Below are 13,237 nucleotides of genomic sequence, written 5' to 3' on the forward strand. Positions count from 1 at the left end.
TTTGCAGATGCATTGATTAAAAAGTAGCCTACAACTTATTACCGCTGCATCAGCTGTTCTTTCCCAAATAATTTACCAAGAATGTGCGGCTAGGTAGATGAGAGAAGCAAAGTGTACAAGCAATCCGTATGCATCGCATGCGCATGTATGCTTGCGCCCTTAAAATAGCATCTGAACAACGCGCCACTGACTTTAAACCAGGTATTTCCTGGTCAGTAGCGCAATGGTATTCAGAGACGGCAAAATACCGTTTGCGCCAGAACACGCCTCCTCCTTCCGCCGAACCGCCCCTTGGGGCGCAAGATCATTCCCTAATTTACCGGCGAGTGGCGCAGGTGGCAAAAGAGCGCTCTGCGCCAGTTGTAAACTAGCAACGACACATGCGCCAGTGACTAAGTCACTTGCGCCGGATGCAAGATAGGGCCCCTTATGTGATATTGAGGCTAGCAGGTAGAGTACAACGCGCTGTGGTAGATTATGTTGATCCAGAGATAACTTGCACATTGTTTTATAATCATCTTTTCACCATCGACCAATCGATTGGTCAGAGAGTTGGTTGAATTTAAGATTACAGCACAAATCATCATCTCTAATCAATACTTACCTTTTCTCAATAGACTGATTTCCATCTTTCAACTCAGCAGGATGATTCATAGAGTGGTCACTCTTCATGGAGACACAGCTGGGTCCAGGGGAGTCTGCTCTCTGCTGCTGCTCTGGGCTTCAACACACAGACACAGACACAGACACACACACACACACACACACACACACACACACACACACACACACACACACACACTTTAATTTTTCCTGACTTGGAAACATCAGTACCAGCAAAGTCTGATAATAAGAGTCTGCTCACTCCTGCTGGACTCTTTGAGAAAAACAAGAACCAGGATTAATGGATGTTTGATAGAAGCTGTATCTTTATAATATATGATAAATCCTCACCTCTTCTCAATAGACTGATTTCCATCTTTCAACTCAGCAGGATGATTCATAGAGTGGTCACTCTTCATGGAGACACAGCTGGGTCCAGGGGAGTCTGCTCTCTGCTGCTGGACTCTTCTAGAAAACAAGAAACAGGATTCCTGTAAGTTTCATAGAAGCTGTACCTATATAATCACCAGGGCTGTCAAGTTCTGGTCGGTTGGTTGACTGGTTAATCGATATGCACTTGTTGGACCAAATTCCCTTTGGTCAGACTATGGCTGGTGTTCCTTTAATAAGAACAAAGAGCTTCTTAATCCATTATTTTAGAGCCGGGAGGGACAAATGCAGACCGATGTGTTTTAAATTTGATTGACGGGCTATATTGTGTTAGAAATAACATTAATTATGAATAAAAATAATGTTGAAGGCTTAGTAATTTCTGTTTGAACAATCATATGGTTTAATAAACTATAGGACTTATAAGACAAGAGGTCAAACCCCCGGGTTCCTCAACGTTGAACTGGCCCATAAGGAAGACCACTAGTCCTAACTTACTGAACCTTTACTCCACACACACACACACACACACACACACAGTCTTGTATATATCACCTTGTTAGGACTCTCTGTAGGGCCATCACTTTTGAGGACTATGCCTTCCAGGCTACATAGAGATATATAAATTATACCATTGCGGTCAGAAAAAAATCAGTATAAATGTGTGCACTTGAAATTAAGTATACACTCAAGAAAAAATACAAAAAGCTTTTTTGCCAGCTTCTTAGGACCACAGTGCCCGCCCCACTGCCCGCCCACAAGGCGGGACCAGTGTGTGTGTGTGTGTGTGAGCGTATGTAACACCTATGTTAGGACCTGTAAGACCTTGTTAGGACCTACTTCTGTCAACCTGTTTCTGTCCGGTTTGAAAACTTAATTACTGATCGAGAATACCAGCAATGTCTTAGGTGGCCAGCGTGGCCTAGTGGAGATGGTTGGAGAGGATGGTGTTAAGACTGTCATCCATTCTGAATGAGCTGCACCCAACGGAAGACAATCTAAGCAGCTGCTTAAGAGACCAACTGCTTCACTGAATGAGTGGAAAGGAGAGGCAGGCCTTACCGTCCTGTTGCTGTTGACTGTATGATCAACACTGATCACACAATAGCTAGAACCACTTCAATGTCTGTACTGTAGTGCACATAAATGGGCATTTGTTTAACATCTCTGACTATTAGTACTTCAATATAACTTAGGTTACATGTGCAATACCTGTGGGTACTGGGAAGCAGTGAATACCAAGTAATTGTTCTTGTAGGTGAACATTTGCATGACCATATATATACATTACCAGTGTGCAGCAGTGGCAACCATGCTGATGTGTGATGTGATGCTCATCATGTGCATGTACACAAGGGCCCTATTTATATTAATCTGGATGTCACTTCTGCTCCTGCAACAATGCAAACTTCTCAACTGTCAGAATGAAAGGATTATTGTGCACCAACTCAGCACCAATTAAATCTGTCATATTATTCCACATTTACCTCTGTCTTACTCTGATGTATTGTTAATTAACACAACGCTTAAAAGCTTTATCCTTTGAAACAACTTTATTGACATTTATTTGCAACAACCAAACAACATACGCAAACCCAGCCCACTCTCATAGACCTCTGATGAATAATTCCCGCATCCGAGGCTCCGGTTTTTTTGAATGATCGTACATAATAAACTCTGTAGGTGGAGAAGAAGAAAAAGCTGCGTCACGTTTTGAACCACACACTTTTTTCCATCTAACTTCGACTGGGTTTTTTGAATTGTCGGTGCCGTTAAAGTAGTAAATGATTAGAAATGCTGCTTTAACGGCACCCGGGCACCGACAATCCAAAAACCCAGTCGAAACTAGAAGGAAAAAAGTGTGTAGTTCAAAACGTGACACAGCTTTTACTTCTTCGCCACCTACAGAGCTCGTTATGTACGATCATTCAAAAACACCAAGTTATTTCCCAGACATTTGACGAGGGAACCGGAGCCTCGGAGGCGGGACTTATTCTTCAGAGGTCGATTCAAGAACTATTTGACCTGAAATAGTCAATCTTAAAGAGCACAAACTTACTTCAAAGTTTTCCAAAAACAAAAAGACGCAAGATTGGAATACGACGTCTCGGATGCAGTGGACTTCACTAGATGGACAGATATACAAACATATGATAATGCTGGATGGAAAGTGGGAAACATTTTGATTCTGTTTGATGGTTTCATAGAAGAAAAAAATATTATATATATAATAATTTAATATTTTCAAAAATGTTTTGCAGTGTATGGGGCACTGGAACATTGCAATGGACATAATGCATACATGTGTATAATAAAAAAATATCACATTGCATATTACCCTATTAACCAGGCTTTAGTAAATATGTGTGGCTGTAAAGTGAAATCCAGATCCAAAAATAATATCATCATAAAAAAATATATATATACACTCTCATAGACCTCTGATGAATAATTCCCGCATCCGAGGCTCCGGTTTTTTTGAATGATCGTACATAATAAACTCTGTAGGTGGAGAAGAAGAGAAAGCTGCGTCACGTTTTGAACCACACACTTTTTTCCATCTAACTTCGACTGGGTTTTTTGAATTGTCGGTGCCGTTAAAGTAGTAAATGATTAGAAATGCTGCTTTAACGGCACCCGGGCACCGACAATCCAAAAACCCAGTCGAAACTAGATGGAAAAAAGTGTGTAGTTCAAAACGTGACACAGCTTTTACTTCTTCGCCACCTACAGAGCTCGTTATGTACGATCATTCAAAAACACCAAGTTATTTCCCAGACATTTGACGAGGGAACCGGAGCCTCGGAGGCGGGACTTATTCTTCAGAGGTCGATTCAAGAACGTTTTGACCTGAAAAAGTCAATCTTAAAGAGCACAAACTTACTTAAAAGTTTTCCTGGACAAGGAGACTACTCTATTTCTAACAAAGAATTTAACTGCCCTCCAATCCCTACTTTTCAGGGCTTCGGGAGAACTGGCAATACATTCCTGGCACTCCTCCTTTCCAGGAGTTTTCCCTTCCCTGATGAATCGGCCCATTTTAGCCTCGATAGCTGCCACCTCTATTTGGGTCCATTTTCTTTTTGTTGAATGGGAACTTCTAGATACTTCTAAGGTAAAAAAAAAAAGTGAAGATTAGCCATATATTCTTTGCATTTAGTGTATGAAATACAGTCCCTCTAGAAGAGACTTGTGCTGCGTTTCCACTGCAGGGTGCGGAACGGATCGGATCGCAAAGGTGTGGGTCGGGTCGCGTTTCCACCGCCAAAAGTGGGCGTGACCCGGACTTTGCCGTACCCGTTCCGGCCCCATTCTCGGGACTCCTCCGTTGCGGTACCCAAAACGAGACCAGACGCCTGAAAGGGTCCCGTGAAATTCTAGCTACACCCCCCCTCCGTTGATTGGTCAACAGAATCGTCACTTCCGGGTGACGCGGGGATAAAAACAAACAAACAGTAGCCTTGAGGTATTATTCTTTACAATTAACATGTCGCGTAAAAAGCTTGCTTGGGCGAACAAGGAGGTGGAGACGTTCGTCTGCATTCTTGGGGAGGAAGACGTTGTTTACGATGTTTACGTAGCTGCCGCGGCGATCGACATCCGGCCTACCACCAAGGGTACTGTCGGCAGTGGAAACGCGACCTCGGCACTGAGCTGGGCTATACCGCCCCCTCCCTACCGCACCTTTGCGATCCGATCCGTTCCGCACCCTGCAGTGGAAACGCGGCATTACTTTGTGCCTTACCTGAAATCTCAGCTGCTGCTTTGTAGCGTATGCAGATCATAGGAGGGGAACAAACAGAGACAGATCAGATTAACATTCATTAAAATTAACAGGCTGATCAAGATACTGACATCAGATGAGTTAAATCTCATCTCAAATGTCCAATTTTCTAAAGAAGCATAACGCATGCACAATTTAGCAGATCTTACAGGCTGCCAACTACTACCCTGAGGAGCACTCATAATCAAAGTCATATTGGGTGGTTGTAATACCTGGTGATGGATGTTCTACGTCATCCATTTCTAATGAGGGCTCACCAGTTTCTAGCCTGCATGTAGCCTAACTATGGCTAGTTAGGCTACATGCGCCAGAAACGCATGAGCGCACCATAGTGCCAATGCCACCTTCAGATTCCTTTAACTCTGAATGCAGACGAATGCAGGGTGTTGACTGTTTTACATAATTCCATAGCACATTGAATTATCACACATACTACTAGCGAACTACCTACAAAGCAAGCTTAAGTCTTTCAAACAACACCACAGGCCCAGTCTACAGTAGACTAGCCTAAAGGTTATATCGTAGCCTTTTTGGTGGAAATATGATCAAGTTGTAGACTGTGAAAGTTTTGTTTCAAGCAGTAGACTATTCCGAATTTATTTGATGAGTGTGGAAGCTGGCTTTCATTCACGAAAGACCTATAGCAGGACAACGACATGGGTCATATCATGTTGTAGCAGAGACAGACCCACCAATTCATTGTGTAGTGGTGCATAACGGCTATCACTATGCTCTGACAACTTCTTCCTCCATTCATGTTAGCATGGTTAAAATGCTTAAAGCTAAACAATCTTTAGAATACTATTCCAATAGCAGCAGAATGTACCAAAAGTTTAAAAAATCTTTCTTGCAAAATGGGTAGGCTACATATTATATCCAGTTTAGTTAGGCTTTGGCGAAGACAGGCAAATTTGATGTGGTGTTACTTGGTACCTGGTAGTGTTGATCCGGCTGGTAGCGGCGGTCTGGCTGGTAGGGGAGATCCTGCTGGTTGTGGAGATCTGCCCGGTGTAGGATCTTCGTCTGCATCCTGCAATTCTGCATGGAGGGATGTTGAAGGGATCTCAACTGTTTCTGAAGAATAAACATCACAACAAAAGGTAAGCAGAATAGTTAATAAATAATTATCAATCTTTGGGCGAATAATATAAGTCAGTTCTTAAACTCTGGATCTTACCATTTGGCTCAATGGAGATTTCCTCAAGGCTCTTCCCTCTGAATTCCGCAAGGCGTCCTTGTTCGCATGCCATGAGGATCTTACTAATTTTTGCTAATTGCAAAGTTCCCTCTGGCAGGCGATAATATTGCCGATGGATCCGGATATCATGGCCGAGGAAATCTGCTAGCTGGTCGAGCTCTGTGTCATTGAGGTTTAGCACCTTCGACAGTGTTGACACTTGCTTTCTCAATTTGGATGATGAGAGAGAATCTGGTCGCTGGGCTCCACAGACTCGGGCGAACAGACGAATAGCGTCTGACCCCCTCAAGTGGTTAACGGTACCAGGCCTGGCAAAAAGGAAGTGATTGTTTGCCGGCACTCCACATGCAGATCTCTGCTTCGTCAGCAATTCAAGCGACTCTACTACGGCCGGCGTCAGTAGCACAGGTACCTTTCTTCCCCTTTTGCCACGAATTTCGATACGTGTGAAGTATTTACACAGCTGTTTTTCTATGTCCGACAAGGCATGTGCCACATCATCATGGAGGGGTGTACTGGTTCTGGATGAGAACATTGTCAAAAACATCTTTGAGACCTCTCCCTCTCTGCGTCGGTTAAACAAGATGACCTGAGTCAGAATCACTTGTGCCAGTTTGGTCCAGTTCTTTGATGTCTGATCACCAGAGAGTACATGAGAGTACTCCTTCTGCTTCTCGTCTAGATAGATATGCATTTTTTTCACATCTTCGGTGAATGGAATGAGCTGGGGCGCATTCCATTTTGCTTCATGCAAGGATCGGTATGCAGAGGCAGAGACGTATTCATTCCATCGTGTTTTGTAAATCTGAAGGAAGTCTTCTGTGGAATTAGCTTTTTCCTTATGCCCAGCTATCAGGGCTTCACAGGTGACGAGATCAGCAATTTTCTTCAGGCTGTGTCCAAGTTTTAAGGCCAGGTTCGATTTTTTAAAGACATTTTTTTCTTCATCAAAGCCTGCCACTATTTTCACTGCTTTGATTAAATGATCCATGTTGGATGGCATGACGTACTGTTCAATTTTGGTGAGTGGAGTGACCTTGCGCCCTGCTAGAACCAATCTTCCCAGCTCTCTTAGGGTCTGCCTAATGTGCTCCTGTTGCATTCCACCTTTTTTGTTGAACATTTGCTCCCCGAGAGCAATGATGACTTTGTCCTTTTTGACCGTGTCGGCTATTTCATCCTGAAACATGTTGTTTATCATCTCCCAGACTTTGGAGCTGACTCCATTGGGAATTGGCTGTGCATTCGCACAGAGAGCTTGAATTCGGGTTCTTCCCGTTTTGTTGCTTTTCTGTGCAAGTGTGCACACTTTATTATGTTTCCAGAGAAACTTCCTCTTGAAGAGGCCTTGGCAGTTGGCGCAGTGCATGTAATCTTTTGGGTCCAGTGTCTCACTGCTCGACTGTTTGCATGGCACAATGATCCCTTTTCCCTCCTTTATCACGTCAATGTTGTGGGCGCGATTTCCCTTCCTTCTAATGAAGTCTAATTGTACCCTTCTCTCCTTTGATTTCTTGGGACAGGCCAGGGCACTGGCTACTTCGCTCTCTCTGGAGTGCTTTTGCTCCAGGTGACGTGCGATCTTGGCATATGATTTTTCACAATAAAGGCAGAAGTTCCTCTTAGCATGATAGTTCTTTGACCCATCCTTTCTCTTCTTCACCTTGCTAACCCCTAATGAACCACTGCTACTAGGTTCAGTTTCTCCTCTGACAGCCGTGTAAGTTTTCCTGCATCGGGTCTTGAAAATCAAAGGACAAAGAACAAGGGCACACTATTAATACTAATGTGGAGTTATTTGATGCAACTCTTCTAAATTTGCACGAATGTTGACCATGGATACTTCTGCGACAGTATCACTAACACATAAATAGACCCCACCCTTTTCTAAGCAAAGGATCCTGAGTAGGATCCTGTGAACACAGAGAATTTCGTCAATTTCAAGGTCAGTTTTAATTCGCCCAACTGGCCAGACTATCTTAAAGTCTGAGATTTTCATATGAATGATCGTAGATGTTGACTTTGTCACAGTTTGGCTCGTCTTCCACTGGGAACAGACTGCCATTGTTCAATAAAGCAAGGAAATAATGTGTTTCCATTCTAAAAACAAAGCACAAAAAGTGAGGAAATGTTGTAAATTTTTTGATCGATTATTTCCCTGTAACAATGCTTCGTGGCAATAAATCTTACACCGTTGGAAAGCCTGTTTATTTCCCTAATAAATGGTGTCACATTTGTAAGGAACATGCATTTATGGGACGAGCAGCAGAGTATGAGTATGAAAATGCAATAAAGGCTAATTTTAATGCTTTTTAGGGGTCCAGACTGCATTAGAACGGGTCCTGATTGAAAACCACTACACCTAGACTCTTCAAATCTGAACTAAATGATCACAGTGAGGCTATACATTATGTAAAACATAGTTTCAGATTTGTGAAACCTTTACCCTATTTGTGAAAATGCAATAAAGGCACATTTTAATGCTTTTTAGGGGTCCGATTGTATTAGAACTGATCCGGATTGAAAACCACTACGCATAGACTCTTCAAATCTGGACTAAATGATCACAGTGAGGCTATACATTATGCAAAACATAGTTTCAGATTTGTGAAACCTTTAACCTATTTGTGAATGCAATAAAGGCACATTTTAATGCTGTTTAGGGGTCCAGACCGCATTAGAACTGATCCTGCCTTTATTGCATTTTCACAAACAGGGTAAAGGTTTCACAAATCTGAAACTATGTTTTACATAATGTTTAGCCTCACTGTGATAATTTAGTCAAGATTTGAAGAGTCTAGGTGTAGTGGTTTTCAATCAGGATCAGTTCTAATGCAGTCAGACCCCTAAAAAGCATTAAAATGAGCCTGTATTGCATTTTCACAAATAGAAAAAAGGTTTCACAAAACTGAAACTATATTTTATATAATGTATAGACTCACTGTGATAATGTAGTCCAGATCTGAAGAGTCTAGGTGTAGTGGTTTTCAATCAGGATCCGTTCTAATGCGGTCTGGACCACTAATAAGCATTAAAATGAGCCTTTATTGCATTTTCACAAATAGGGTAAAGGTTTCACAAATCTAAAACTATGTTTTACATAATGTATAGCCTCACTGTGATCATTTAGTCCAGATTTGAAGAGTCTAGGTGTATTGGTTTTTAATCAGGACCCGTTCTAATGCAGTCTGGACCCCTAATAAGCATTAAAATGAGCCTTTAGTTTTCAATCAGGATCCGTTCTAATGCGGTCTGGACCCCTAATAAGCATTAAAATGAGCCTGTATTGCATTTTCACAGATAAAAAAATGGTTTCACAAAACTGAAACTATATTTTATATAATGTATAGCCTCACTGTGATAATGTAGTCCAGATCTGAAGAGTCTAGGTGTAGTGGTTTTCAATCAGGACCGATTTGAAGATTCTAGGTGGTCTTCAATCACGACCGTTTTAAGCAATTGCCGAATCGGATGCTGCGAATCGGATGCCAACTTCAGCGTCGTCCCGTGCCCAGGGACACCAACCATTGACAACCAGTGGGGGAACACCACATGAAACAAGCTTTAAAAAAACCTTAATTTTTAATATTATTCACTTGAAATTGTTGAAATACCATACATTACTCGTTTATGAATATTAATTTCACAAAAATAATAATAATAATAAATAAATAAAGTTAACCACTATCACTCTCCAATCTGTCAGAATTGAGTGAGCACAAAAGCGCAAACGCTCAACTTGATTAATAGGCGATTATGATAAATGTTTGGGATAGCATCGAGGATTAAGCTCGGGATGTGCCTGACTTGACCTACCTGTACAGGCTTTATCAGGGCAATGGGTCATTTTCTCATACCGTGGTATATTTCTGAATTTCCATGAAGAGCATGACCAGGATTCTTTTTTGGCCAACAAAAATAAATCTTAATTGCCATTTCAACTTTTTTTTTACTGTAGGCAATTTCCAATTGCCTACTGTACATACTACATACTAGGCGAGTGTTGCCTCCATTGTCCATCATACATTGCATCAAGGGATGTAGACAACTAGTGTGATATCTGAAAATCTGTTGACATCAGAAACGGCATGTAACTATGACCATACCACCATTGACAGGCATCATACACCAATACCATGAAAGCCCAATATAAACATTTGCTGTTTATGAAATGGAATAGCCTACTAGACTGATTACTGACCGTAATCTACAGCCCTGCCTAATAGTATGACATTGTAGTGTCCAAATAAATGATCAACAAAACATATCCTAGAAGTAAAATGTTAAATGTAATTTTTTAATGGTCTCAGATATAATTTTTGATCTTAAAAAGTCCCGATTTTTATAATTTCATTGATAAAGTATGACAAGATGGAAACAATTGTTTCCTGAATTCTATAAATAGCTTAAACTTTTCAACTAAATTATATAATATATTTATATCTATAATCAATTATAATAATTATACATTTTATCAAATAAAATATGTTTGGTGGCAAAATAGCATAAGTGATAGCTGTTTAGCCCCAAAAACAGAAATCTGCTTCTATTAAAGTAAAGAGCAACTGTAGTGGGAGTGGCAAGGGATATGGGCGGGGAATGGGTGTGGTTTCACTATTCTGATACACACTGCAGTACCACCAATTTACCAGAGAGGTCCTCACTTTGAAACACGGTCCCCCCCTCACACACACATTTTTGTAAAAAAACCACATTTTTAGGACTTTTAAGATTTCAATGCCATTTCACCCTAGGCTTATAAGCAGGTCATTACCAGGCTGTTACACTGCTTATCCTTCTTAGGACCATGATTTAGGTCCTAACTTTGTCACATGGTCCTAACAAGATGGCTAGTTTTACAAGCGCAAGTCCTCACAAGGTGGTAAAAACAAACACACACACACACACACACACACACACACACACACACACACACACACACACACACACACACTTGTAAATATCAGCAGCAGTAGAGACTGATAACAACCAACTGGTCTGTTTTCCTTGTCTGTTTAAAAGTCCTACCTCTCCTCTCTGGGGGGGCGTCCATCTTTAAACACCAATGGTATATCCATAGACCAGCCACTCTTCATGGAGACACAGCTGGGTCCAGGGGAGTCTGCTCTCTCCTGCTGGACTCTTCTAGAAAAACAAGAACCAGGATTTATGGACGTTTGATAGAAGCTGTATCGTTATGATCTCTGATAAATCCTCACCTCTTCTCAATAGACTGATTTCCATCTTTAAAGTTATGAGGTTGTTCCATAGAGCTGTCACTCTTCATGGAGACACAGCTGGGTCCAGGGGAGTCTGCTCTCTGCTCTGGGCTTCAACACACACACACACACACACACACACACACACACACACACACACACACACACACACACACACAACACACACCACACACACACACACACACCTATTACTCAGACTAATGATGGAGTCATGATGCATCACTGCTGAGCTCTGAGATGGACAACAGTCACAGACAGAGAGATCCTCTTCTTACCTCTTAGCTTTGCTCCGGCGGCCATGTTCCCCAGACAGAGTGGTCTTAGAGGTAGGACCCCCCTCCTCTCTCTCCTCATCCATAGTAGACTGGAGACCTGGACACAAACACAACTCATCCATCACTTCAATTGCCTTTTGAACTTCAGCCGTTTATTCAGAGAGGTCATTGAGACTGCGTCACACTAAAGCATTATGGACGTCATAGACCATCAATATGAACCCCACAACATAACCACACCGCCCTCACTACAGTACAGATGGGTACAGCAGATGACCGATGAATTATTAAACACCTTGGAGACTGTAACTGTGCTTAAACTACAACGCAAAAAAGATATACAATAGACTCAAAAAATGCATTGCGGTACAATTAAAGTAAAGAACGTTAGAACAATTTCTCCACTGGACCAAAGTCTGAATTCTGTCACATTACTGAACCACAGATTCAATATAGATCAACTGGTGAAGCTCAACACATCGATAGTCAATACGCACAAATATATAACTTTTTTAAATATCACCACATTGAAAGGACTTCTGTAACGTCCTTCCTTTAATTCGGAGTAGCATCAAGACAAACTAATCTCTTGAATATTGAACGCAGTGTTCAATTTACACGGGTCAGAAAAGCAGTGAAACATGAACTAATGTATTCTCTAACAGTAAACTCTGTCTTTAATTGATAAGCGATACACGGAGACACATACCAAGATGAGGTCATTATTATATACAGCAACCTAAAGACAATATTAACGGTAGTAAACTGGTTGTTCTTTATCATATACATAACCGAAAGACAATATAAATGCTAGTAAACTGTCAGGCTACCTTACCTTATCGTATCTACTCCGGGATTATATTGCGTCCATACGGTATAAAGTTGTAAAAGTTTAAATGTAAGGAAGAAACGGAGGTTAGAGTGTTTCTAAAACAAGTTAATCAGGTGAAAGGAAGTGAAAGAAAGGCTCTTCGCTGCGACACCGTTGACTCGCAGTGGAAAAAACACGCCTCCCTCAGCGCGGGCACGTGATTTCTATGAAAACGAATGTTATGAATGCAGTGCTCGCGCACAATACACATCACACACACACATCACACATGCACACGCACACGCACACACACACACACACACACACACACACACACACACACACCTTAAGCCCAGTTCAGACCAAAGATTCACCTTGCAACGGCTTGCAACGAGACGGTTTTAGAACGTCGCAGGGGCGGTGTGAACGGGTCGTTGCAAGCCGTCGCAAGGCGTCGCAAGGCGTTGCAAGGAGTCGCCAGATATTGAACATGTCAAATCGCAAGGTCCAGTTTTAGAACGCGGCGATTTAACTATTCCTCTTCAGCCAATCACAGCACAGAACAACTTGTACGTCACGGCCTTACTCCGTCCCGGTACCGTACTGTCGTATTTTGTTGATGTATTTACACTTTTAATCTTGCTGAAATCTACGACGAATAATTGTGTCCAAATACAGATATGAGGACGACAAATGACCTGAAAAGATTTGGTTGGGGTTTGTCTCATTTTCCTGCATTTACAGTGTGGGCGCAGAATTCGACGGTGCGCTAGATTGATTGTGGCATCGCTGATTGCGACCTGCGTTGCTTGTGGACTCTGTGATGATCGCAGACACGAATAATAGTGTCCAAATACAGATATGAGGACGCAAATGACCTGAAAACACTTGGTTGGGGTTTGACTCATTTTCCCCGCATTTACAGTGTGGTCGCAG

The 13,237-nt window shown here is 41.8% G+C and overlaps 1 protein-coding gene and 1 long non-coding RNA gene across 5 annotated transcripts; both read right to left on the reverse strand.

The window, feature by feature from the left end:
- Window positions 1-662: 662 nt before the first annotated feature.
- On the reverse strand, window positions 663-12,293 carry LOC115554553 (uncharacterized). Its single transcript, XR_003978614.1, has 4 exons — window positions 11,491-12,293; window positions 11,195-11,305; window positions 11,004-11,120; window positions 663-721 (listed from the first exon to the last, which is right to left on the reverse strand). It is a non-coding gene; the product is annotated as an uncharacterized LOC115554553 (long non-coding RNA).
- LOC115554552 (uncharacterized) lies at window positions 3,557-8,314 on the reverse strand. Of its 4 annotated transcripts, none has more exons than XM_030371337.1 (5): window positions 5,955-8,314; window positions 5,711-5,851; window positions 4,990-5,040; window positions 4,739-4,753; window positions 3,557-4,103 (listed from the first exon to the last, which is right to left on the reverse strand). In XM_030371337.1, the coding sequence occupies exons 1-5, from the start codon at window positions 7,342-7,344 to the stop codon at window positions 3,874-3,876; spliced, it is 1,827 nt and encodes a 608-aa protein (XP_030227197.1). In that variant the 5' UTR covers window positions 7,345-8,314; the 3' UTR covers window positions 3,557-3,873. The 4 variants fall into 4 exon arrangements, with proteins under 4 accessions (XP_030227197.1, XP_030227196.1, XP_030227198.1 ...); XM_030371336.1 differs by having other exon boundaries at window positions 4,739-4,756; XM_030371338.1 differs by lacking the exon at window positions 4,990-5,040 and having other exon boundaries at window positions 4,739-4,756; window positions 5,955-8,310.
- Window positions 12,294-13,237: the final 944 nt, after the last annotated feature.

Source organism: Gadus morhua, chromosome 11, assembly GCF_902167405.1.
Source record: "Gadus morhua chromosome 11, gadMor3.0, whole genome shotgun sequence".
Classification (NCBI taxonomy): domain Eukaryota; kingdom Metazoa; phylum Chordata; class Actinopteri; order Gadiformes; family Gadidae; genus Gadus; species Gadus morhua.